Raw genomic sequence first — 24,636 nt, 5'->3', positions numbered from 1 at the left:
GAATCTTTTTTTTAAATGTGGTATACTCAAATTAGTGATTGAATGAGCTCAGATTTACATAATTTAAACCCTAGCTTCAGTTATTAATGTGTTTTCGTTGTTAACGGTAGCCAGGTAAATTGTATTTTAGTTGAGCAATATTATAAACACAATTTTTGCTAATTTAATCTGGAATATTAAACCTTAATTTACTTTATTTATATATTTGAGTCGCACCTTCTGTTTCGTCATAGAAACACACAGCAAGTAACCTTCTACTATATCATATGGTGATATTGATTTATATGCTGTTGAAGCAATGATAATTACTTCTTTTAATGCTCATCTCAATGAAGTGTCTGTGTATTCTGGTGTTTTAGTCCATGGTTGGTGACGTTTGTGTATTTTTTCTACTTCTGGTGCGTTTGATGAGAAGAATACAAATAATATTTTGTTTCGAATTTTGAAATGATAAATATTCTGTGTTTTGAATTGTTTACGTTATTTTTTTTCATTACTGTTCAGCGAGATCTAAACATTTTAAAAAAAACTTTGAATGCTTGTTGCATATGTTTAAAACGTAACTTGTACCTGTTTTTGATTATTAACTCTCATTAAACATAAAAAAAGGGTGTTTATTTTGCCCAAATGACTTAATCTCTGCAGTGAACGTCTGTGTATGACAAACTCACGACATATGCTACGTCAAGTATTCGTAAGCAAACAAATGTTTGTTATTTCAAAGTGTCGAATCGAATACGAATAGTTTATTGTTCGTGTTCGAAAATTTGAATGTTTGCACAGGCCCAGTCATTATAGATGGTGAAAGGTTTTGAGATGGAGAATGTGGTATGGACGGAATGGTACGGTCCGAAGTCGTGACGGTGTTTGATCCCCGGTGGTGTGCAAGTTGGTGTGCAGCTGGCCGGCGGTGTCGGCAGGTGGAGAGTGACGCCAGCGTGAGCGACGCGTCGCCGCACATAGCCAACATCGGGCGCCTGGTGGAGGACATGGAGAACAAGATCCGCAACACGCTGAACGAGATCTACTTCGGCAAGACGAAGGACATCGTGAACGGGCTGCGCAGCGTGCAGCCGCTGTCGGACCAGCGCCAGCAGGCGGCGCTGCGCCAGGACCTGGCCGCCGCGCTGCAGAGGAGGCAGGCCAAGGGCGACGCCAACTGACGCTCCCCTTCGCCCCCGACCGATACTTCGCACGGCATTCAACCAGACTGGCCAGCATCAGTTGTCGTCACCTCTCCTTCCCGTGCCTGCAGGTTTCCGTGCCTGCGAGGAATTTTACGTCGTCATAACGTTGTTCGCTTCTGAAGCTTCGAAATATCAGATGCATTACTAAAAAAAAAATCTTTTGGTGAAACAAGTTCTGGACTAATAATGCATTCCAACAAGCTGATTGATGGACATTGAGTAAGCATTTATCATCTATCTTGAAATATACTGCTAATATTGTTAATTGTTAATTATTATGAATTGGGTACAGTTGTTGCAACTGCATAATGAGCCATAATATCGAATATGATGATAATAGCTACAATGTTTTTTTTTTTTTAACTAGCATTATGAAAGTAATGCTCATCTTGTTTGCCATTTAAATTACATGAAGTATTTCACAGTTAGTATTAACAAATTTAATTATTTTATATGTTTATTTAGCACTTCTTGTGTTTATTCTTATTCATGTCTTCTATTTAGTGGGTAATTTGCAAAGAAAGGAAGGTAATTTATTCTGATGTAACGTTCTGCGTAGATTATGTTTATTTCAATTTAATGTTAAATTTTGGGTATGGCTTTTTAGTAGGGCTGTGCTGTTATAGTTTTTATTGGTACGTTCGGTTCTGATTTTGGTTCCATATAAATCTCTGTTTTCAATTACAGTTTCGGTTCTTATAAAGTGAAAAAAAATAATGCTTCATTAAATATGAATTAGGTGTGTCATTATGTATTTACCCGAATATAATGAAAACCCTATTTTGATTATGAGTTTATGAAAAAGACATTATGGATTGGAAATAACAAGTCAAGTACATAGCACTTGAAAATTGTTTTAAAAATTAAACGTATTCCATATTTACTACATCCTTTCTGGTGCCACTTTCGTCAGTAGTGTGTTTTTAATGGTCTCTTTGAAACACCAAGCTGCACTTAGAAAAAAATGTTTTATAATTGTAGTTCAAAAGTGGTGGCTGTTCAGAAAGTAAAAAAATGTGGTGATATACAGTGGTCATCTGAGAGGGTGAAAGAGCTGGGGCAGGGGAGCCACCCTTAAGAGAAGCAGAAAGAACCCAGCGCCAAACTCCATTTGCACCTCTCCTTCATCCAGCATCTCTCATCTCTCATCCGTCTCGCCTGTGCTGAGGTCCAGCAAGCCCCGGACTAAAGTGGCATGAGTGGTCCAGTGTACAGGCAGGGCATGCAGTTTTACAACTGAGCTGTTCCCAATGGCAAGATGCAGTTGGCAATTATGTCACCCTCCTTTTTAGTTTTCACGTGTTTAGTCAAAATAATACAATTATATTCATGTAAACATGGTAATATGTTAATAAATAAAATTTTAAAATACAGGGAAAAAAAGTACACACTTTTGCAGAAGCGTAAAACTTTATTTTTTTAAAGGTATTTTTAAGCTAACCTCAAACCTTGGATTAGGAGGCCAATCATTGCTGACATCAAAATTGTGATGGGAAAGATAATTTTTGGTTCAGCATTTTTGGTATTTATTATTTTATGTTTTTTTTTCTTAATTATCAAAAGTAATTTGTTCTTTATAGTTTATAATTTTAACGTACTTTGTTTTATAATACAATATGTTTCACTTGTATGCTTTTATATTGTAATTGGCCTTTAATGTACAACTGGCCATAAATCATAACAGTCCCACTAATATATGATAGGAATGGGAAAATGCCATATTTTTTCTGCTGTTTTGTGCCATAACAGTGTTATATGAAGTAAAACCGTTTGAAGCAGCCAGTCACTATGAATTTCAGGAATTATTTTAAATATACTATGTTTTAATGAATAAAAAAATTAAAAGAAACTATGGCCTAGAAATTGTTGGAAATAAAATGGTGTCTTTTGGTTCCTATACCTCTACAAATACATTATATAAACTATACTCTATGACATACATTTTGTGTGTGTTATTTATTGTGAGATGTTGAAAGAATGTGTTTCATTTTCTGCATGCTACATGAGGTAACAGAAACATATAAAAAATACCCTAAATAAAAAACGAAAATTTGAAAAGTCTGTTTCACATGGATATTTTAAAGAAACCAAAACCGGAACCGAAAAATCAGGGAACTGCACAGGCCTACTTTTTAGTAAAGGTGAACTCATTACCGTATTTACCCATGTACCACCCGCACATTTTTTCTGAAAAACAACATTCAAAAGTTGGGGTGCGGGTCATACACGAAATTTGAGGTTTTTGACAACAATGAAGACTGAAAAAATTGGATTTATAGTACATTACCGAATGCTGGACGCATTTATTACAATGAAAATACAACAAAACCCCTTATTTACGTTACCGTTATTTACTTTTTCCTGATATTTTCACCATTTTATTTCGGTCCCGTTTTAACCTCATATGATGCAATGCAATAAATTGCCGTTGTTTACAACGCGCGTATAAACTGCTTCCCGCAATTTACGCGGTTTATTCTGAGATTAACGCTTTCTAATTTAAATAATCGTAATACGACGTATTCTGATGTGTTTTCAAGACGTTTTTAAAAGTATTAAACTTTATCCGTAACGTGTCGGGAGTCGCTGTAATCCACCTATAAAACGTAAACAGCGCCAGTTGGCATCATTCGGTATAGAGCGCGCGCACGTAGTCGAAGATCGATAGCTCGCAAACTTCTTGCTACGCGCGCGCTCTGTTCACAACCGAGTTAACTATAACTGGCAACCCGCGCCATTTTATGCGTATCAATACAACTCACGTTTTTGCTACGGGTTTTTTTACGTTGAATAAAATGGTTTTATGGCATCACTCATTATTTTTAATTATTTGGCACTACGAGCTTTATTTTTATTTGCAGGATGTTGCAACGGACTGAACAGTTGACGATTGTGGTTATTGCATACAAACATTTTAAAATTTATTTCACCAAATTTACGTCTGTTGTTTAGCAAAATTGATCTACTATTTTGACAATGAATATTACTGGTTTTTTTTTATTAATATTTCATGCATTTGTGTTAGTAAAATTCTGTGCTGCAGTTATAAAGAGTTTTCTTTGTTGTTACAATGACAGACTCTTTTTCCCTATTTATGCAGGCACATGTAAATAGACATTACAGTGAAAAAATTTTTTTTCCAGAGAGTATGTTGAAAATTTGGGGTGCGGGTCATACATGGGGGCGGGTGGTACATGGGTAAATACGGTATTTATCTAAGGCCATATAGTTATGTTGATGTAATTCATTTCTTAAGTGTTTTTTTTATCTCACTTTGGATTAATGATAATTTAAAAGAGCTAATGTTGCTATATATTTCTGTCACAGTATTAAGTAGAATAACATATTTACTTGCATTGCTGTCCATGTGACTAGAAAATGTGTACATTTTACATAAATATGTGCACATGTTTGAAGACAAAACTTAAAACTAGTTTCATTATTTCCAAATGAGTTCATGGAAACAAGTACATACCAGTTTAATGTGTTATCTATTTAAGAAGAAGTAGAAAAAAATTCAAATTGTCTTCCATAGGAACTCCAGATTTTTTGTGAAATCAATGTGAGTTAAAGACTCTTAGGAGTTTGAAACTAAGAAATCAAGCATTAAAGGTAATTATATAATTTAGAAATTGGAATATGCTTGCTTTATATATTAAGTTCATTTTCATTGCTTAATAATTATTTTATAATACCATGTTTTATCGCATAATCGTTGCACATGTTATACTAAAATCAAGTTTTAAAAGTAGGGGTGCAATTTTTATGCAAGAGAATCATTTTTGTTGAGGTACTGTTATTCATAAAAAAATCCAATAAATGGAAAGTATGCTTATTTAAAAAGTAGAGTATACAAAAGCACGCCAAACAATTAAAATTAATAAGTCATGCAACAAAAACATAATTTGTTCAACTTAAAATAGAAAAATGAAAACCGTGGCCCGAACGTAAGGCCGAACTAATGCATAACTGTGGTCATAGTACACACTAACCACTAAAGAGTGCATGCTATCAGCGAGATATCAATATTTGACTGTGTGCTCACACACTGTATGGGCATCAACATAATGAGGCCTGTCTGGCTATCCTAAGCAAAGTTCGAGTGAGTCACCAGGGTACATTTCTGACAGAATTAGATAGCAGAGTTGGGTAATAATTAATGATCACAAAATTTAAGAAAAAGGCACTACTAAATTCAGTAGATTTATTGCTTGACAAAAAAAAATTCCAAAACCTTCCATTCCTTGCCATTCCAGTGAGTTTTCAGATGTACGTTCGTAGTCCTACAATATTTTAGTTTGCCAACTATTCCGCAGTGACAAGAATAAAGAACAAAGGGTTTTCTATTGCTGATAGAGAGTTTGATTTATTTTATTGTCATATTCACAAATTTTGAATTGTTTTACAGGAATGTGGCAGTGTGTCTTTAAAGACAAATAAAATAGAAGCTGAAAGCAGGAAGAAGATGAAAATCTGTTGGCTTGGTTAAGCAAATTCGTGCATTGAGTGTATCCATCAGTGGTTTTAAATTTAAATTTGTTTATATAGCTTGATAAATCAATCAGTAAAAATTTCAAACACTGACAAATACTAAATTGATATTTCCTGCTTATAACATTTTCCTGCTTTTAATGTATTTTTTTTCCTTATGCCCCCCTGAAAAAAATTATAACATGGTTCTACTGTAGTAATAATTACAAAAGGTTGTAAGTGGTGTGACTGAAAAATAATTTAACTAAAATGAGTAGGCACCATTAGAATTAATATTGAACATTTATAGTGCTTTTATCAAAAAACTTCAAAAAAAGATCGATCCAAAAGTACAAATTGGCTAAATGCCAAAATTACTTTAAATATGTACTGTCTATTAATAAAAAAAAATAGTGCAACACAATTAGTATTTTAAGGGAAAAAGTTATTCTCTGACACACAAAAAGCAGGCAATATTGCGACAGTAGGACAAGGTTGGTTGAAACGGCCCGAGTCCTCAAAACCTCTCATTGCGATACTAAAAGTTCTCATGCCAAGTTCTTGTGTAATCTTAAAATAGTTCTAAAACATTCTTATACGATTACCATCAGCTGGCTACTCAGCACGCCACCACACACTGCCCGAAGTGCTGGGATAATTTGCTGCTATAGCTTGGACAAATAACTTTGCACGTAGTGATGAGCATTTTTTTTGCACTGTAAACTTCTCAAAATGTGGTTGATTCCAAGTAGACCATACAGTCCACTCAAGTTCTGTCTAACAAAGTTTCAAATTAAACTCCTCAAACAGAAACTCCCGCAGAACACAAAACTAAAATGTCTTTAGTATGCTAACTGTAAAAGTACTTTTTTAAGGTAATTTAAGGTGAAATGAGGCCTACGAGTAATGCAGGCCAGCCTTCCTACAGTCCGAGTTCATTGCGAAAAGTGCACAAAACTGGCTTTAATACAGTGACTGTTCGTTGGAGTAAATAAAAAGCTAACTCGGTTGCACTGTCATCCATGCTACCTCACAGTTTGCTCGCACATCCAGCCTGATTCCTGGCTAGAGACCTTGCTGTCAGTGAAGGTCCTGCCAGGCGGTGGGGGGAGTCCAAGTCACGGCTCCCTCAGGCTGCAGGAGCAGCTCCGGTGGTCTCTCTCTCTCTCCCTCGCGGCAAACATGGCTGTTGCCTCGCTGCACCGAGGCCGGCGGTGGCGCGTCCAGGCGCGGTAGTTACTGCATACGCACGTCACAAGTCACCAAAATTTGTGGCAGGAGTGAACAAGGATATTAAGTAGGTCCCAAAATGTTTTTAAATACCAAAAACCAAATATAACTAAAGCAAAAAGAAAATAGTTTAAATTAAAATAACACATTAATAAACATAGATGCATAATCGGAGGAAGTTGCGGCCCAAGAGACGCCTCGGTAACCGAACATGAATTATGCCAACTAGCGCGGCTACATTTTTATACGCGGTGCACAGTGGCAACAAAGACAAACAGATAAAGTTTATAAGGTTTAAAACATCTTAAAGAAAATTTACGTATCGGACAACTTCGTATTTATGTTAATTAAATAAGTAATCTGTAATATTGGAACAAATTATAGATTTCAACTTCAAAATGCATCACTTTATACAGGAAAAGGAATTTTATGGGCAGCATCTGACATGGAATAAAATAATGTATATCATACTGAGAAAATGACGAAACAGAAACATTTGACCATATATTACTGGAAATCATATTGTGCAGGTGCATCTTAAACAAGTTTTACTGTGATTGTAATTACTGTATTTTCCCATTTATAACTACCAAACTGCCTGACAGCAACTTGAAAACAGATTGCTGTTGCATGGTGCTTTATCCTGTCGTGTTTACTACCTACACAAAGCACTCTGAATCTAATGGTGGGACCAAAAATATTATGTTACATTTATACAAAAAAAATTCTCCAAATTTTGACGCCCTTAAATAATGGTGTGACGATGCAAGTGCAACGATTATGCTATAAAATACGTTATAACGTTTAAGCTCTAAAGGAGTCTTCTATGTTGTGAATATTGTAACTGCAGTATCATCTACCATCAAAATGTTATATTTGTAGTATCATTTAAAAATTTGATAATCAAAAAGTTTTGTATTAATACTTGCAATCTTTTATGTTTAATTTTTATTTGTTTAATAATGCTTGAATATGTTATTTTTATTTATATTATAATACTGGATAACGAATGAACATGTAATTTTTGAATATTTAATTTTTGGTTAATACCACCATCTTTAGAAAGAGGCATTTAATTTGATTGTAGAAATTGAACTTATCTGGGGGGGGGAAAAACAGTTAAATGCTTTAAAAAGGTTGCTGTGTTATTTGTCACTTTGTAAGTTATCGATTAATAATGGTAATGAGGCATTCTATTTCCGTAAAATGTTTTAGCGTTGGATAGTGGCTTCTTGCTAGGAAAGTTTTCAGTAATAACAGTTTAACTGTTGAAATATAAGAGTAGGGTATTAAAATTAAATATTGCTGACTGAAGGTTGGTATTTTAAAAACTACCCTAAAGATGGCAGGCAGTACACCATGATCTATCATTAGTTCAAAATCTTGTTTCATGTAAAAGACATGTTAACAAAACTAAAACTTCCTTCAATGCAGAAATTTTCAGCTGTGTTCTTCGCAAACTACTGAAAATATTATATTGAAAAGTTGGACAGAAATAATTATACTTAAATATTTTCCCCCCATTTTTATGTTTTTTTTTTCCCCCTTTTCATGTTATATTAAATATTATGTATGGTTTTATTCCAAGAAAACTTAATAGCTATGAACATTTTATAACATATATTTTCAAAGATATTTTTAATGTTTCTTTTAATTTAATGGTTAGCTTGAATCATTTATGGTGCTGTTCAAAGCTGATCTAACTGTGGAGTGTTCGTTGGTGATTCTGCCGAGGGAAGGGTTGAGCTGCTGTCGACTCGGAATCACCTGGTGATTGGTGGACGGATTGTTTGATTGCTGGAGTGCAGAGCAGTGGTTCGGGAGCCGAGGCGTGGAGGTGCTACCATTCCTCCCCTCGTACGTGGCTGGGACTCCTCGTAGAGGTGGGGGCGGGGGGGGGGGACACCAGTGTTTGGTGCTAGGACACGTACACACTTGCAGGGGATTAGACCCTGTCACCGCAGCTTGCGTTGGGCTCTTGTTCAAGTCAACATTCATGATCTAGTGTAATATTGTAGTATACGGTAGTCCATGAGGTGATTATTCCTGCGGTTCTTGACCACCGGCCCGTGAGCAGATATTTGGCTTTAATGACTAAAACGGTATTGGTAAAAGTTTGGTGAGATGTTATCATCACCCTGTCCTACCTTAGATTGTAAAAAAAATAACTGAAGAATAAAATAATGGATAAAAGTGATAGAAGCAAGATGGCGGGTCCTAATTACCCTTGAGTGATGTAGTGTACTAGTGTGCAAATTATGGAATATTCTTTTCAGTTAGGTATCGCGGTTGAAAACACTCGGCATGTAACCTGGGTAGATGCTATGACATAAAGACTTGAAGCACTACAGTTAGTTAGGGAATTTATACAAATTTTATCTATCCATACTATTAATTTTTGATATGTAACTGGTTGTACTGCATTGGGTAGTAGTAAATTCATAGATTGGAATAGAAATATGTAATTACGGTGATACCATCTGTGGAAGTCTCGGAAATCTCAAAAATATTGGAGGGCCTGCATGATTCATTTGTATATATTGATTTTATGAACATCACAGAATTTAAACCACGCATAGGTATTAAAATATAGAACTTTATGATATTAAAGGTATCCTTTAAAACTTTGTTATATTTTATGGTCATATAAAGAAATAATGACAACTTAAAAAATACATTAGAATCCTAGCATTACAAATTTGACACCATTTAAATGTAGATATAGTGTAGAGTTCATCATACTGTAGAAAGATAGTGATGAAGTATTTACGGACTGAGATCGGTTGTTTATACAAAAAAATACAAATGTATTCTTAGTGTTATAATATGTGTTTTAAATTGTTTTAGGTTAATATTTTTAGTACCTAAGTACACACTTCCTTACAAAACAGTTCAGTTATAATACTTTCTTTCAATCTTTATTTTGAAATTATAAAATTGGTAATTTAAATAATAATTGAATACATAACATTTGCATAACCCAGGAACAGAAATATGTGATAACCACGGTGGTGCCATCTGTGGGAGATGGTGTGAATCAAACTTTATAGTATTCACTTTTGAATGAATTTTAATAAGATGGGCAGTATTTCATTAAAATTCCTTGTTGAAACACTGGTTCAAAGGCAGTGTTCAGTATTTTTTCAAGTCTTTTTTTGATTTATGGTTTTCATTGGAGCAGTTTTATTACATAGTTCAAAATTCTCTCTGCAAATTGAAACTAGTCAACATAGCTGCGCCGGCAGTGGCTCGTGCAGAAACTGCGTGTGATTTGCATCCATAAATGTAGTTGAAAACACATTTGTGTATGTTTATCACTTTCTGCATTATTTTAAAGAATTATATGTTCAATTTCACATCCGAGGCTCGAGTTTTGTATACTAAGTGTATGTGCAACATAAGAACACATGAATTTGCTTGTTACATATTGCTGGCTAATACTGAAAAACTCCCTCACCTTTTTTTATTGCTAGGTTTATATCTTATGTTATTGATAAACTATACATTCTGTATTATTTTTAATGTATGAAAATACTATCTCCAAGACTTAAATAAAATCACTAAATAATTAATTTTACAAAATTTTTTGAATACAAATGTGACTATCCCATAAAAAGTATGTTATAAAATAAAGTGAATTTATTTATTATAAAAGTATATTTAAAATAATTTGCTGCCCAAGGAGAATTTAACCAAAGAGTGTTCCAAGTTTGAGATTCACACATAATGAATTTTATTAATTTATTTATCATCATCATTGTCTAGTATAAGATAAGATCATATATCTTAATGGCCCACATTGAAATAATAATTGCTAGGCCTGTGCAAATATTCAAATACGAATAATAAACTATTTGACCCTAAATACTAACACTTTAAATAACGAATATTCATTTACTTACTAGTATTTGACACAGCATACCTCATCAGCTTTTCGAATACCAATGTTCGCTGTTGTTGTCATTTGTGCAATATAAACACCCTTTTTTGATGTTTTAATGGGACCTCATAATCAAAAACATTAACAATAAGCGATGTTTTGTAAATGCAACTAGTCAAGGTTTATTTTTTTTTTCTTTCACTGTTGCCTAGTAGCTAACCGCAAAAACTGGAAAGTTGTGCGAACAATTCAAAAAATTGCATTTTTGTCTTTTCAAACTTAAAAACAAAATAATGTTTGTATTTTTTCATCAGGTGCACTAGACATGGGGAAAAAAAAATAAATGTCAACAACCACGGGGACCGCACATCACAAATCACGGACACTCATTCCGATGGTCAATAAAAGTAGTAAACGCCATGGTTCCAACAGCGTACAAATCGATAGTCACAATCGATCTAACACCATGCGACACAGTAGAAGTTTACTTGCTCTATGTATCTGTTATAAAATACGTTGCAGCTTTTTTAAAAAAGATGGGGCATGTAACGCAGTACCTGTGATAAAAGTGACACTTCTTTAGCAATTCAAACCTCGTAACAGGTAAAATGGCAGAGAAAAGACAATTTTCTAAAATAAACATGAATTAACAATATTACTCACTGTTGAAATAATCACATCATAAAATGTTATATTAAGATTTTTAGGACCTCAACTATAGCATGTAAACAATTCTAACTACAATTTATACACGTTTTAAAAAATAAATCAACTTAAATAAATTTTATTATCAACCACATCTATATTATTACTCAGTATTATTCAGTAAAACCAATTATGCAATTTAATAAGATAAAAAAGCACTGGGTCTTTTGGCTTTAATTTCTTTTTCGATGATTCAAGAGTCCTAACTTTTTCGTTTTGATTAGAAATTTGATGAAAACAGAAATAAATGAATAAATATGAATTAAAATTATTACTCACTTCAAAGTAACTTCGTAGGATATCAGTAATTATTGATCAATCAATATTTATTAATTTAAAATCAAGATTACTCACTGTTGAAATACTTACACCGTAAATAAAATTTGTTTAGCATATATCAAAGCTAGGATTTATTATAATAAATAAGTTTTCAATTAATTTTTATATTTTGTATAGGTTAGATGTGATCGAGCATTCTTCTAGACTGATTTTGTAGCTCTGCAAATATCACCTTATCATTGAGTTATAGTGCAAGAGATTATGCCAATAGGCTACATAGACATACTGCAATGCATTCATAGGCATTGAATCGAATGAATGAACAATGACATTTCTGCCGCTCTGCGACGCAAAAACTAAATGGCACGGACCTATCTCATGGTAATTCTTTACATTACAACCATATTTTCACTTTGTGAAAATAAAAACAATATTCCACGCACTGGATTTATTTAAACTTTTTTTTACTACATTTTCTTAGTAACATATTTACACACTCCTGGGCTCATAATTATAATACAGTTTGTGATTTAGTGAATCAAATAATAATTGGTGACAATATTTAGTTACACAGATAACACTGTTTAACAATACTGATTTACACAAATAATTTAAATAATACGTACTTGAAAGAACACCATATATAAAACATAAATAATTGTTTAAGATTTCAGATGAAATTAGTATAAATTGTGTTTATGATACTGCTGAACTAAAATACAGTCATACAGTTTATCTGGCTGCCGTAAACAATGAAAATGCATGAATAACTGTAGTTTAAGTATGTAAATATGAGCTCATTCAATTACTAATGTGGTAAACAGCATTTAAAAAAAAAAGAATCACGTTTTTTGTAAAATGGATTTCATTGAATTTCATGATATTTTGCTTTCCGTAAAAATTTTCTGAAGCAATATGTAGAGTGGCAGGTTTTGGAGGAAAAAAGAAGAAGAATTGGAATTGAAATGAGAGGTTATTTAGGTTAAGTTAGGTTAGCTGAATAAATAAAAACACCAATTTTTATTTCATAATTTAAATATTTTAACAAACATTTTACAGATAACTATTTTAGCTGACTTAACCTAACCAATCTTTCGCTTAAGTATCGTTTTTATAATTTCCCAAAAGCCACTACAGTAAATTTATTTTTTATTTCCCTATGTATTTTGTTACACGATGTAAAAAAAATGTTAAGTGCAATTCTAATATATATTCTATTCTAACTAAAAAAACATTCAAACAGGTCTAACAAGTTCCCATTCAACACACATGACAAGTTGTGCATTCACATCCAATAAGTAAAGCCAAAAGTTTAGGATATTATGAAAAGTGAATAAAAACATTGAAAATAGTGGGTTTAGACTTTATCATCATTAAAAATTAAAATACAATACTTACGTATTTATCGGTTACATTTACATTGATCAACTGCTTCAACAATTTGTGTTGTTAAATAAAAATCTGCAGCTACAACATTCGCCATTATTATTTATATTTAATGTTTCTTAGTTAACGAGAAAGTTGTAACAATAAAAAGTACAGCTGAACTTTTTTTTATAATGTAAGGTTTTGTGGTTTTATTTTTTGACAAGTTTCGTTGTTATTTTTTAAAGTGTCTTACATTAATATATAACATTACTCACATATCAAAACAAGAAATGGTGTTATTGGAACCATAAAACCTACATAAAATTTTCAGCTGTGGGAAAAAATATTTGATTCAACTGATTATGTGATTAAGTTTATTTCTGGTGCCAACATATTTTCAAATTTAAATTTTCTTTATCGTCACTTTTATTTCTTTAATGCTATTAATATTAATATGAACCAAAATCATACTTATACATTTCTTTATATAGTTTGTCTTTAGGCCTGTAGCCATGTGTGTATGTTAACAGCTGTAGAATGATTTTAATTACTTTACTAGAAAATATATATTTTTTTTATTTTTTTTTACTAAGTATACAATATTTTAGGTTTTTAAATAAAAACTTTAACTAAAAATTTATTAAATTCTATATTTTAACAGCCAAAATTAAGTATTTAGGTGAATTTCGCTGCTTTTCATTTTGGTGTTTGGCGGTGTATTTTCAATTTCACTTGTTTAGGCTTTATCACTTTTCACCATGTAATTATGCCTTTACCAATAGGGAATTGTTTTAATTTTTACAGCAACTTTAAAAATGTTAAAATATCTAAATCGTGATCATTTAAATGTAGTGTTTGTGCTTAGTTGTATTATTCAAAATATGTAACTATTTTAACAATGTCAGTTTGGATGAAAATTATTTTTTAAAATTCATTTTTTGAAGTTTTGAAAATGTGATTTTTACACCTCAACATGCTTTTTTGACTTATTATAAATAAAATTGAAGGCTGTGTGTTTGTTACATGTGATGCATGCATATTTACAATATCCAAATGATAAATGCAGAACTGTCAAAAAAAAAAAGCCATACCATCATGAACCATTTGAACTGAGTTTATTGTTTTTTAGTGCCAGTTTAAAAAAAAAACACTTAGGGCATCTCAATTGTAGACACGCATGGCAATGTGATATCAAGTGAGGTAATGTTTTTGGCAGTTGAAGGTTTTAAGATTTTAAGTTGAAAATCTCTCACTTTCAACTTGTGGAATATTTTGAGTCTTGCATTTGAATACCACTCGTGCATGCATTCAGGCTGGTGTGGATTTAACCTCTTCACAGCTGCTTTGATGAGGTGATCCTTATTGCCAAGGGCTTTTCCCGGTCACTTCCTCGTCTAAGCTGCCTCGGAGCCCAGACCTAACTGCAGAAGTCTGCGAACTTCACCAAGGGCTACCAACGCAGAGAACAGCTTATCTTGCACACTCCAAACAAGCGCACTTCCAGGGGGGTGGAGCTGGACTGTGACTAATTCTTATTCTCAGGAACACCAGAGTTCAGTTGTTCCACGGAAAACTTGGTTACGTGACCATTAATGGTAAAGCTCTGTACGTTTTTACCATGTTGTGTACTCCTGAATAAGAAATATCTGTCCGCAGATTACATTAAAGTGCCAACACCACTCGTAACCTCCAGAAACTTCAGTGATGTTACTGCCAATCTTTTTGGGAGGTGGACTTACAGTTTCACTCATCTCTTGGTTGTGTGCCTGCGAAAAATATTGCAATAGCGTCTTCTTAGTGGCTCATAAGTTGGTAGCATCGTACTCATTATTTTTCGCTGAATGCATCAGGTTAGAACACGCCAAATATCTCTATAAGTCATTCTCCTTGACAAATTAATTTTGTCCATCATCTGAAATTTAAAATTCTGAATCAATATGTATTACAAAATATAACTTCTGTAAAGGCACATGCACTTCTGTCAAAGATTTGTGTGGTAATTATTATGCTGTTCAGTTTAGGTATTGCATGGCGACTGGTTGCTCTGGTGTGCCTTTAGGCAAGTTCTGACATTTTCCCTCAGTTGTACTGTGACTTAGGGCTTATCACAAAACTGGTTTTACTACCTACATTTTTAAGCTGATTTAGGAAAAAGAAAATACATTGTGGCAATAAAATAATTTTAAAATAGTTTCACTAAAGGGGGAATTTTTTTTGGATTTCAACCTGTTAAATGGAGAGCAGTTTCAATAGTAAATAAGCAATTACAAAAGTAAAAACATAATTTGTTTTTTAAAAAACTTAACATTGGTTTTGTGAGGATTAGTTTCTATGGGGGAGGGGGGGGGGGGCAGATGTTCTTGTTGCCCTCTGGATTCACCCTTGTTATCATATGGTAAGTTAAATTGGTTAAGTAGGTTGCGAGAGACTGCACATGGTATCTACAGTTTTATTCATGGTAGAGGACTGTTTTGCTATTGTAGTGAGTGAACATTCACTGATGCATTACTCAATGTGTCTGCTATGGAGAATCTGCTGTGAAAATGGTCTGCAGTTTGAGCGGTTAGAGAGCTGATTGTTTTTCTGTATATATGGTGATAAATACATGTGGGACTGCAACTTTGGTAATGTAACTAACTGTCTGTGCATTTTGACAAACTCAAAAATTAAAAGTTACACATTTTAACCAAGAGTAAATCATCTTGGTTCATTACTTATAATGGTATAATGGTATGTAAATTGGAAGTAGGTTGTATACAAATACCACACAAATTAATATTAGTAACGGTACAAGTTTTATAATTAAAGAATCTTTAAAGCTCCTGGTTTCATTTATTCTCCCAAATTAAGTTATTTAGTGTTAGTTTACTGCCACTACACTTGCTCATTATAAGGTGTTGCATAAAATTACTCATGAAAATCTTTTCCAGGCTACATTTCTATACTCAAAAAGTTTAAAACTAATGCAATTTTTCGTAATTAAAAAAAGTTTATAAAGAAAAGAGTTTCAATATTTTTCTGAATTTTAGATTGAAGTATATCTTGACTATTCAGCCAAGAGAACAGCTAATTTTTTTCTGCCAGGTGTAACAGAAGAAAGTTGGATATCTCTTTAGATGTGGTGTATGCAGCAAGGCTGAAAATCCAGATTGTTAACACTTTTATGGTTAGGGGGAAGAAGGAATGTTGTGTGCAGCAATGATGAAACTAATTTATATTCAAGTATCTGCATTTGATGACTTTCTACAGAATTGCATGACATTGAAAGATCCTAACAAAATGGTGGATCATCTGAAACTGTTACTGGCTTCACTTAGTGCAGGAAACTATTCGCACATCAATGAAGTAGTCACCGTACTCGAAGAATTGAAGGACGCTGGCTACATACAATAATTACTCTGATAAATCATTTTAAATTCATATAAAAATTTATAGATTTTGTAGAAATTTTTAAATCCAACATTTTTCTTGTGTAAAAATGGAAGATTTAATTTCTCGTAATGCCTGTGTAATGTTTCCATAAACTCATTAATTTTTGTTTTGGAACCTTTACTTTTTTTGATAATCAAGGACATTGTATATCTTCTTTGTTTGTTATGACTTGTGTAACTGTTCAGAAATATTTTGAAGTGAGTGATTTGTCATTCTGCTTGATAGTTGCTCACTGCGTTGTTGTGTTCAGCATGTACAGAAGATGAGTAACATTTGTGTTCAAATTGTTAACGCATGTTTTATCAATAAGGTTTTGTTGTAATCCATGACTTTTGGACTTTGCCTAAATTGTGTCTCAAAGCAGATTGACAAAAAAAGTGTGACTAGCATTGCAAAGAAGTCATAATAAAAACCAAGTCAAGGAGTTATATCTTTGTAACATACTACATACTTCTAACCATGTTTAAGAAGCTTTGTTTTAATTTTGTTAGTTGCCATGTATTTAGTTTTTCACTTGTGACAACATTAATTTTGATTACACACACAAAATTTTGGTGTTAAATATAAAGTATTGCATATGTAAATGAAAATGTTTTAAGAAATAGTATAACGAGGAAACTATTATTTACATAGTCAACTAAATGTATGAATTTTGTTTGATGTAAAATATTATTGTAGTTTTCGGTATGGAGGATGAGGCATCTTGATTGGCAAATAAATTTGCACAGTTAAATAAGAAATGGGCCACATATCATCAAGCATTGAAATTACACATCCTTGCGTATTCTCATGCAGTCTTGATAATTTTGGTGGCATTTTTTGAGGGAATTATGTGCGTAACAATAGCCTCGTGAGTTTCTTGATGGGGAAGCTGAGGAGGGAGAATGGTAATAGGTCCTATTTTCTTAGATGTCATAATTTAGCAAAGTTTGACAGCATAATAATAAGGGGAAGAGTTTTATTTTCTATAAATTTGCTTTCCCCACCATTCTTCTTTCCCGTCTTTACTATGTACTGTATTCTGACTTTGTAAGACATTAGCATAAATACCGCTGAGTAAGTGAATTCCATGTACATGTGACAAGTTCCATCAAATAAGACAAGTATTTATTTTTACCTCTTCAAATTTACTTAAAAAGTTCTTGTCCTATGCCAGTAAATGCGGTAATCACTAAAAAAAAAAACTATTATTTTGTGCATAATCTGGTTGTGGGTTATGAAATAAATTATTTTGAACACTTCCTCTGAAACATTATTCTTTAAAGTGGTAAGTAAATGATTTTTTTTATATAATATCATTGAGAATTGGTAATGTTATCTCTGTTCAATTTGGTATTTATACAGACTTGTCATTGATATTGGTTGGTTTTGTATTGTAGAATGTAAATATAACCAAATGGCGATCAAACGAGGTTTCAATGATGCACATCGATTTAGCTTGTTACATGCGTTAGACCCACGTAGCGGAGTGCTAAAATGGAAACACATATACACTTGTTAAACTATGTAAGCCTGTAGCAGTGGCATTTTGAACTTGAAACCATCCTAGTTTTTCTGCTGTCAAAACCGTTACTGGTTTTTAAGTACCTTATAAAATTTCTTACCAAACAAAGGGTACTTCATGTTGGTTCCTTGTTTTTTACTCTGTGTAAGTTCGTGAACTTTTACAGCATAAGTTTTTGTTTTTAATATGTAGTGCTTTTGGTACACAATTTCTTAACCCTTAAGAATTCCTTGACATGGTTTCTTTAAGAATTGGTTGTGTGTTTGCCTGACTTGTACTACTACTTTGTGTGTTTAAGCTGTTATAGTTTGGTTGTGCATTCATGCTGTGACTTCTTGGTAATAAATCTTGCTTACCTGACCAACTGTTAATGTATACGTTACATCGTTAAAATGAGTCCTTTTTGGTGGTGCTTTGTTGAAAGGGACTAAGTGTTGCCGACTGTACCCCGTACGCAAGCATGGAAGTTGTAAATAAGTGTGTATGATAGGGAGTCTAGATTGTGTATGCTTACGACAGATGGTTTTCTCCTTGAAAAGTAGAAAATAATTTTGGATCTTTATAGTAATATATACTTTTTTTTTTTTTAAAACCAAACAAGGCATTTTGAGAGGTGATTGGTTAATTTTTGTTCTAGGTGTTTATGTTTTCACTATTTCAGTAACATAAGTTGAGGGCTTAACATGTAAATTAAATGTGTTTTTTTTTTGTGACTTGTGTTTCATTTGGTGGCGGATGTGCATTGCTTCCCACATTTTCACGTTCGTAGTCCAGCCATGTTCTTGAGAAAGCTGCTTGTTACAGTCTAGACCTGCAGTTATATCTTTAGTAAAACTATTTGTGAGGAATAAACAGATGAAATGTGACTTGTTTTAAACACAACTAACTGTTTCCAACTATTGAATTTGTTCTTTCATAGATATTTATTTTTCTCTAAAACAACAACATATTGTCAGAGAGAAAAAAGTTAGTTCAGTCACACTATTTCAGAGCAGGAGGGAAGACATTGGCAATAGCGAGAGAGAAGAATTCATTTGGCCACTGCACAGAAAAAACCTCCATACATCTACTGTGTTTGGGTATGGTGCTATTGTACCTAGTTTTTGTTTGACCCTGGTGGCATAACTGCATAATGAATATGGCATTAAAATTTATTAATGCACATTCATTGTAAACTGTAAAAGATTAAACGTTTCGAATAGAATGTAAATAGAGAGCAATTAATTTAAGAATTGTGACGTCCTTAATCCTTAAATATCACCTACTTATTTGTGAAACCGTGCAGTAGCATTTTTGCGAATGCTGGGCCTGTATTCTGTTTTGCAGGATTTCCTGTCGCTGTATAGCTTAACAAATTATGTATTTATGTAATTTGGTAATGAAAGAAGCATACCCATTAATTTTTTTAAAATGTTAATTAGGTTTTGACTTAAAATCTAATTTGGTTCATTTATAACTAACTTGTCTTTTTGAAAATGATAATTTCCCATTTGTTCCCAGAGAAAACGAAAAACAAGTCACGTCTGAATAAGTATGGCATTTATTACTTACAGCACGCAGCTTTCTTGAAAACTGAGAATTACTAGTTTCTTGTTACATTCGATACTGACAGAATCAGTGACTATTTAACTGTTGTGGCTCAAAACTGAACATACTATGCAGGAGATAAATGTAACATGTGGAATAATTGATTTGATCAATAATTTGTTATCCTAGCAGTTGTGTTGTGCCAACTTGTGAGTCAGGGTAGTGTTTTCATGCTATGTTGGTACACGCTGTTCAGTACCTATGATTTCAAGTGTTTGTCAGATATGTCTAAATCGGAACCCCAGTTTTAATTGGCTAATTTTCAAGCCATACAGGAAGGATACTGAATATGTATGTTCACCTTATTCTGATTAAAGTCCATTTATTTATATATTTGAGTGACATGATTTTTGTGCTTTTCATTCATGCTTCTTTGTCTTGTTTGAAAGTTGTAACTGCAGATTCACTGAATTGCAGGTCGTTGCCTTCTTATTACTTATGTATGAGCAAAGTTGATGTGTTAATCAGATGTTTTGTAAAGTACCAATTTGTTGAAAGTGGATGGTCAAATGGATTGATGAATAAAATTATTTTGATTGAAAATTTAGATAATTTCTATTAATTTATACAATTCAGTTTAATTCAATGGCAACTCCTACATTTTGCTTTATATATATATATATATATACATATATATATATATATATATATATATATATATATATATATATATATATATATATGTATATATGTATGTATGTATATACATATGTGTGTGTATGTGTATATATATATGTGTGTGTGTGTGTGTGTGTGTGTGTGTATACAGGATGTAAATGAAATGGCGGAAAATCTCGCGGATGCAGGTAGCCAGACCTACACCAAGAAGAATGGGTATAGGAACCACCCCTATGTTGCCAATAGTATGGGCGCAAAACCACTGTGAATGTAGTGTTGAGGAAACGGTAAAGCGAAGATAAATCAACAACCACAACTAATGAAACGCTGACCTTCCAGATTCAATTAAGATGCATGACAACACGTATGCAGGGAATAAAAGGTGACCACAATTCCATCGCATACGTAGGAAACATGGCGTCGCCTCTGTTACTATGCACGTATTACTGTACCTGTACGCATGTTCTAAGCTATCGTTGTGAAACAATAACAGGAATGACATAAGGAACATAAAAGGTCCTCGTACTTGAACACGCTCAGACAAACCGTTTCCGAGATACAGGCACTCAAATTCGGAGCGAGATTTTCCGCCATTTCATTTACACCCTGTATATACACACATACATACATACATACATACATACATATATATATATATATATATATATATATATATATATATATACATACACACACACACACACTCACTCACACATAAAATTCTTAAAAGCGAAAAAGTGTGAAGGAAATTGGGAGGGGTGGGTGGGTGTTATGAATTAGTCATATTTTAATATACCTCTAGACATGAAATCAGACTTTTTGTTTCATACAGAAAATATTTTTTCTAATAAAAACATATTTCCCAATTAAATTTATAACAAATTTTATATATGAATTTCCCAGATGCTAAAAAAAATTATCCACAAACTCCAAATGGGACTCAAGTAACTTGATTTAGGATGTCTTTTGAGTATAAGCCATTGTTTGTTACACCACATGCCATAAGAAATTCAATATTTTTTTTTTTTTTTTCCACTTTTGGCTTGTTTTCAGGGTGTTTTCATATTTATCATTTTTTGAGGTTTATATGACATTCAGTGTAATCAGCAATGGTGTACATTATGAATCAATCTTTTCATTGCAAGAATTAGTCACAGAACATACAAATAACTTGGTGTGAATGTAGAATATTTCATGTTTCAACTTACCATATTTGTAGTTAAAGTTAAACATTAAATGAAGCATTTTAATATTTACTATTTTAAATTGTTAATGTGGATATTTTAGGCCTCCAAGATTACACCTTGAGTGTGTTGGTGTTGTTTAGAATAATCCACAATTAGTACATCACAGTCAATTACAATAGCACGGAGTACTCCAGTCACAAACAAGTGAACCTTCGCCGGCGGTCAGGTGACGTTCCGCCTTACGGCAACACGGCGTAGCTGCACAGCGCGTAGTTATGTTTCTTCGCAGTTCAAGAATTGCGATACGAACTCCAATGCTGAAGCAGGGCGAGTTGAAGAGGGATGATGGTGTAACAAGTAGTTGCATGGCGTGTCGCACACAAGCCCTGCCTCGGGTGTGCAGGGGCGCGAGATGGTTGTGATCAGTCTAGTACGTTCTTTCGTCACTTTACGATTTCAAAATCCAACTTTTCATTAAGCCAAGCTACGACAAACACACATACCATAACTATCATATATCATATGTACTTTGGAAATATCTAACTGGAAGTTCTAGTGTGTTTCAAAAAGGTAACTGAGCAAGTTCATTATTATATGACAATATTTTTTTAATGTACAGGATCTTAAGATGTACTGATTTAAAACAGCAAGCATCATGTACCACAGAATCATACCATCAGGATTCAGGGATAAACTTCAATATATGAAACGTAAGAATTAGCGTATTTTTAATTTTCCGTAGTTCGCTACACTTGTGCTAAACAAAGTGATACATGATCACGGGTAAACAATGACTGGCAGTGGCAGTGTGAAAACACAGGTATTATAATGTAAGCTTTAAACTTTTTTTTTTTTTTCACAAACCAGTAGGAATTAAAAAAACCTGTTTTCAGTGTAAATTTAGGAATGTCGCTAGTACTTGAAAAACATATTTTCATTTTTATTTACTATTCATTCCCCAAAGCCGCGACGTCCGATGCTGGTATAGTAATGTAAGCTATAAACTATTATTTTTCACAAACTAGTAGGACTTAAGAAACCATCCCATCCGGGTAATTTTAGGGAAGTGTGTAGTGTGTAAAAATCATGTTTTCCGATTTTTTCCTTTGCGTTCTAAAAAGCCGCGACGTCCAATAATTGCAAAAGAATAACTTTTGTGTGTTCCAATGAGTTGCAGCACTTCTGACTGTATTTCAAAAGATGCCCAATCTTTATTTTGTTTTTTCAACATCTCTCAACAGGATCAACGCATTAATAGTTTTTAACAGCAATATATTGCGTTGTTTGGTTTTTATAATATTTATAGAACTAAATACTCTTTCAACTTCAGCAATTGAATGTGGCAATGATGGAATGAAGATTGCCAGTTGTAAAATCAAAGAAAAAGGATTCTCTCCGGCAATTTTTATACTGCAAAACCTCACTCCTAAATTGAACAGTGTTAGTAGTGTTATTCTACTTAAGTTGATATTATGCCATTCTTACAGAACATCATTTATGAAATTGAGTTTGGTTTAGTAACAAATTTTATTTCACCAAATAACCAATGTTTAAATTTAAACAAACAATTATTGGACGTTTATCTTTTTAAAATTTGTTTAGCAGACACCAAAATGGCTGCACAATAGTGTCAGCTGATATGTGAAGATGAAGAAAGACACTTAAATAATCTCAAATTTATAAGCGAGAAAAATTAGTTAAATATGATGGTGAGGATAATGATTTCAACATTTTTTTTTATACTAAATATATAAATGTGCTACAGGAAAGTGAACTTCTGCTTTTGTTTCCATCAAATTGACGCCACTTCCGCTGCCTGATTAAGTTTAGAATAAATATTGAATTGAAAATGATCTCAGAAGGGGGGGGGGGGGGTGAGGGGGAGGTTTCCACCTCGTAGCTGCAGGCAGGAGTGCGTCGTCCACGTGAACTACCTGGGCTGTTCAGGCCACTCAGGACGCTTAAAAGACACTGCACTTTATTAAGGTTTGATACACTTGCTGGTCCAACCCTGGCCGAGTCTGTCAGACCATCTCTACATGGTTGGTTTAACACACCGACGTTGCGCGCCAACAGGTTAGGCATCAAACGCAGGTAGAAGTTCTATCATGAGGCCGGCACTGACAAAACTATAAGGACGCAGCGAACCACTGAAGCACTGATAGGTTGTAACTATATTAATATTGTAAATGAAGTTAAACATAAAATGGCAAAAGCACACGATCAACAGTTCTTAAACAGGAATGCAACTACATATATTAATAAGTCAAAGTTCGTGATGGATTGCAAATACGTTCAGATGTACGTGAAAAATATACTGCGAGGCGTGACTGTTAATGATGACTGCCATGACGCGGCTGTATTATGAACAGATAACACAAATGAAATATAATAATGTTAAATAAACTATGAACCTAGAAAAGCCTAACTTGATAATAATCGCTAATACATGAAAGTTACTGTAGATCGCCGTGATACGACTGGATTGCGAAAACTAAAGTCATTACTTAGGATGCTCTTACGCCATGTCGCCTAAATGCTGGTATTGGGGCGATGATTTCTGCGCGACGGGCGCGGAACGACCGTCCCTGGTGAGCGCCGGAAGGCAACTGCTCTATCGCTTAAAAAACCAGCGGCGCGAACCTCCGCCAAAACGCGTGAAGCGCGGGAAAACAGCCACGACCAGTTATGGACTTAGTGGTTAATTTGAGATATACCTACAATAATTATTCTACAATGGTATACAATTCTTAAATTACTTTATTAACCCAAAAATTGTTATTATTTTGGTTTATGGAAAGAATAGAAAATTACAGATTTATCACACACTCGCGCATTGCCACACCCGGCCAGGCGCTTCGGTCAGCTTGCCGTTCGTCGCGGCGTACATCACGCACGGGTTTGTTCGTTGCACACGCAATTCGAGTGAGTGTTTTTGGGACGTAACGGCCTGTGCGACCCAGACGGAGCACCGGTGGCTGGCGTCAATACAAAAACATTTTGTGCGTAAAAATGAAATTATGTTTTTAAAACTTTAAAAAATCTCGGAAAATATAATTCATTATATAACGAAATTAATTTAATTAAAATTTATTCATGTTAAAAAAAAATTTAATGCCCAACATAATTTCAAGTTAAAAATTTCCATCCAGCAATGTAATGCATTATTTCATTTCGCAATCGGAAGAA

The 24,636-nt window shown here is 33.5% G+C and overlaps 1 protein-coding gene across 1 annotated transcript in view; it reads left to right on the top strand.

The window, feature by feature from the left end:
- Positions 1-20,185, top strand: part of LOC134542649 (F-actin-capping protein subunit beta) — a 38,629-nt gene extending 18,444 nt beyond the window's left edge. The window contains exon 5 of the mRNA XM_063387062.1: positions 921-20,185. Within this exon, the coding sequence (XP_063243132.1) occupies positions 921-1,163 (243 nt within the window). The 3' untranslated portion in view covers positions 1,164-20,185. The remainder of the gene's footprint in view (positions 1-920) is intronic.
- Positions 20,186-24,636: the final 4,451 nt, after the last annotated feature.

Source organism: Bacillus rossius (assembly GCF_032445375.1).
Source record: "Bacillus rossius redtenbacheri isolate Brsri chromosome 9 unlocalized genomic scaffold, Brsri_v3 Brsri_v3_scf9_1, whole genome shotgun sequence".
NCBI lineage: Eukaryota > Metazoa > Arthropoda > Insecta > Phasmatodea > Bacillidae > Bacillus > Bacillus rossius.
Note: the sequence above shows the minus strand (reverse complement) of the source record. Positions and strands in the feature narration are given on the sequence as shown.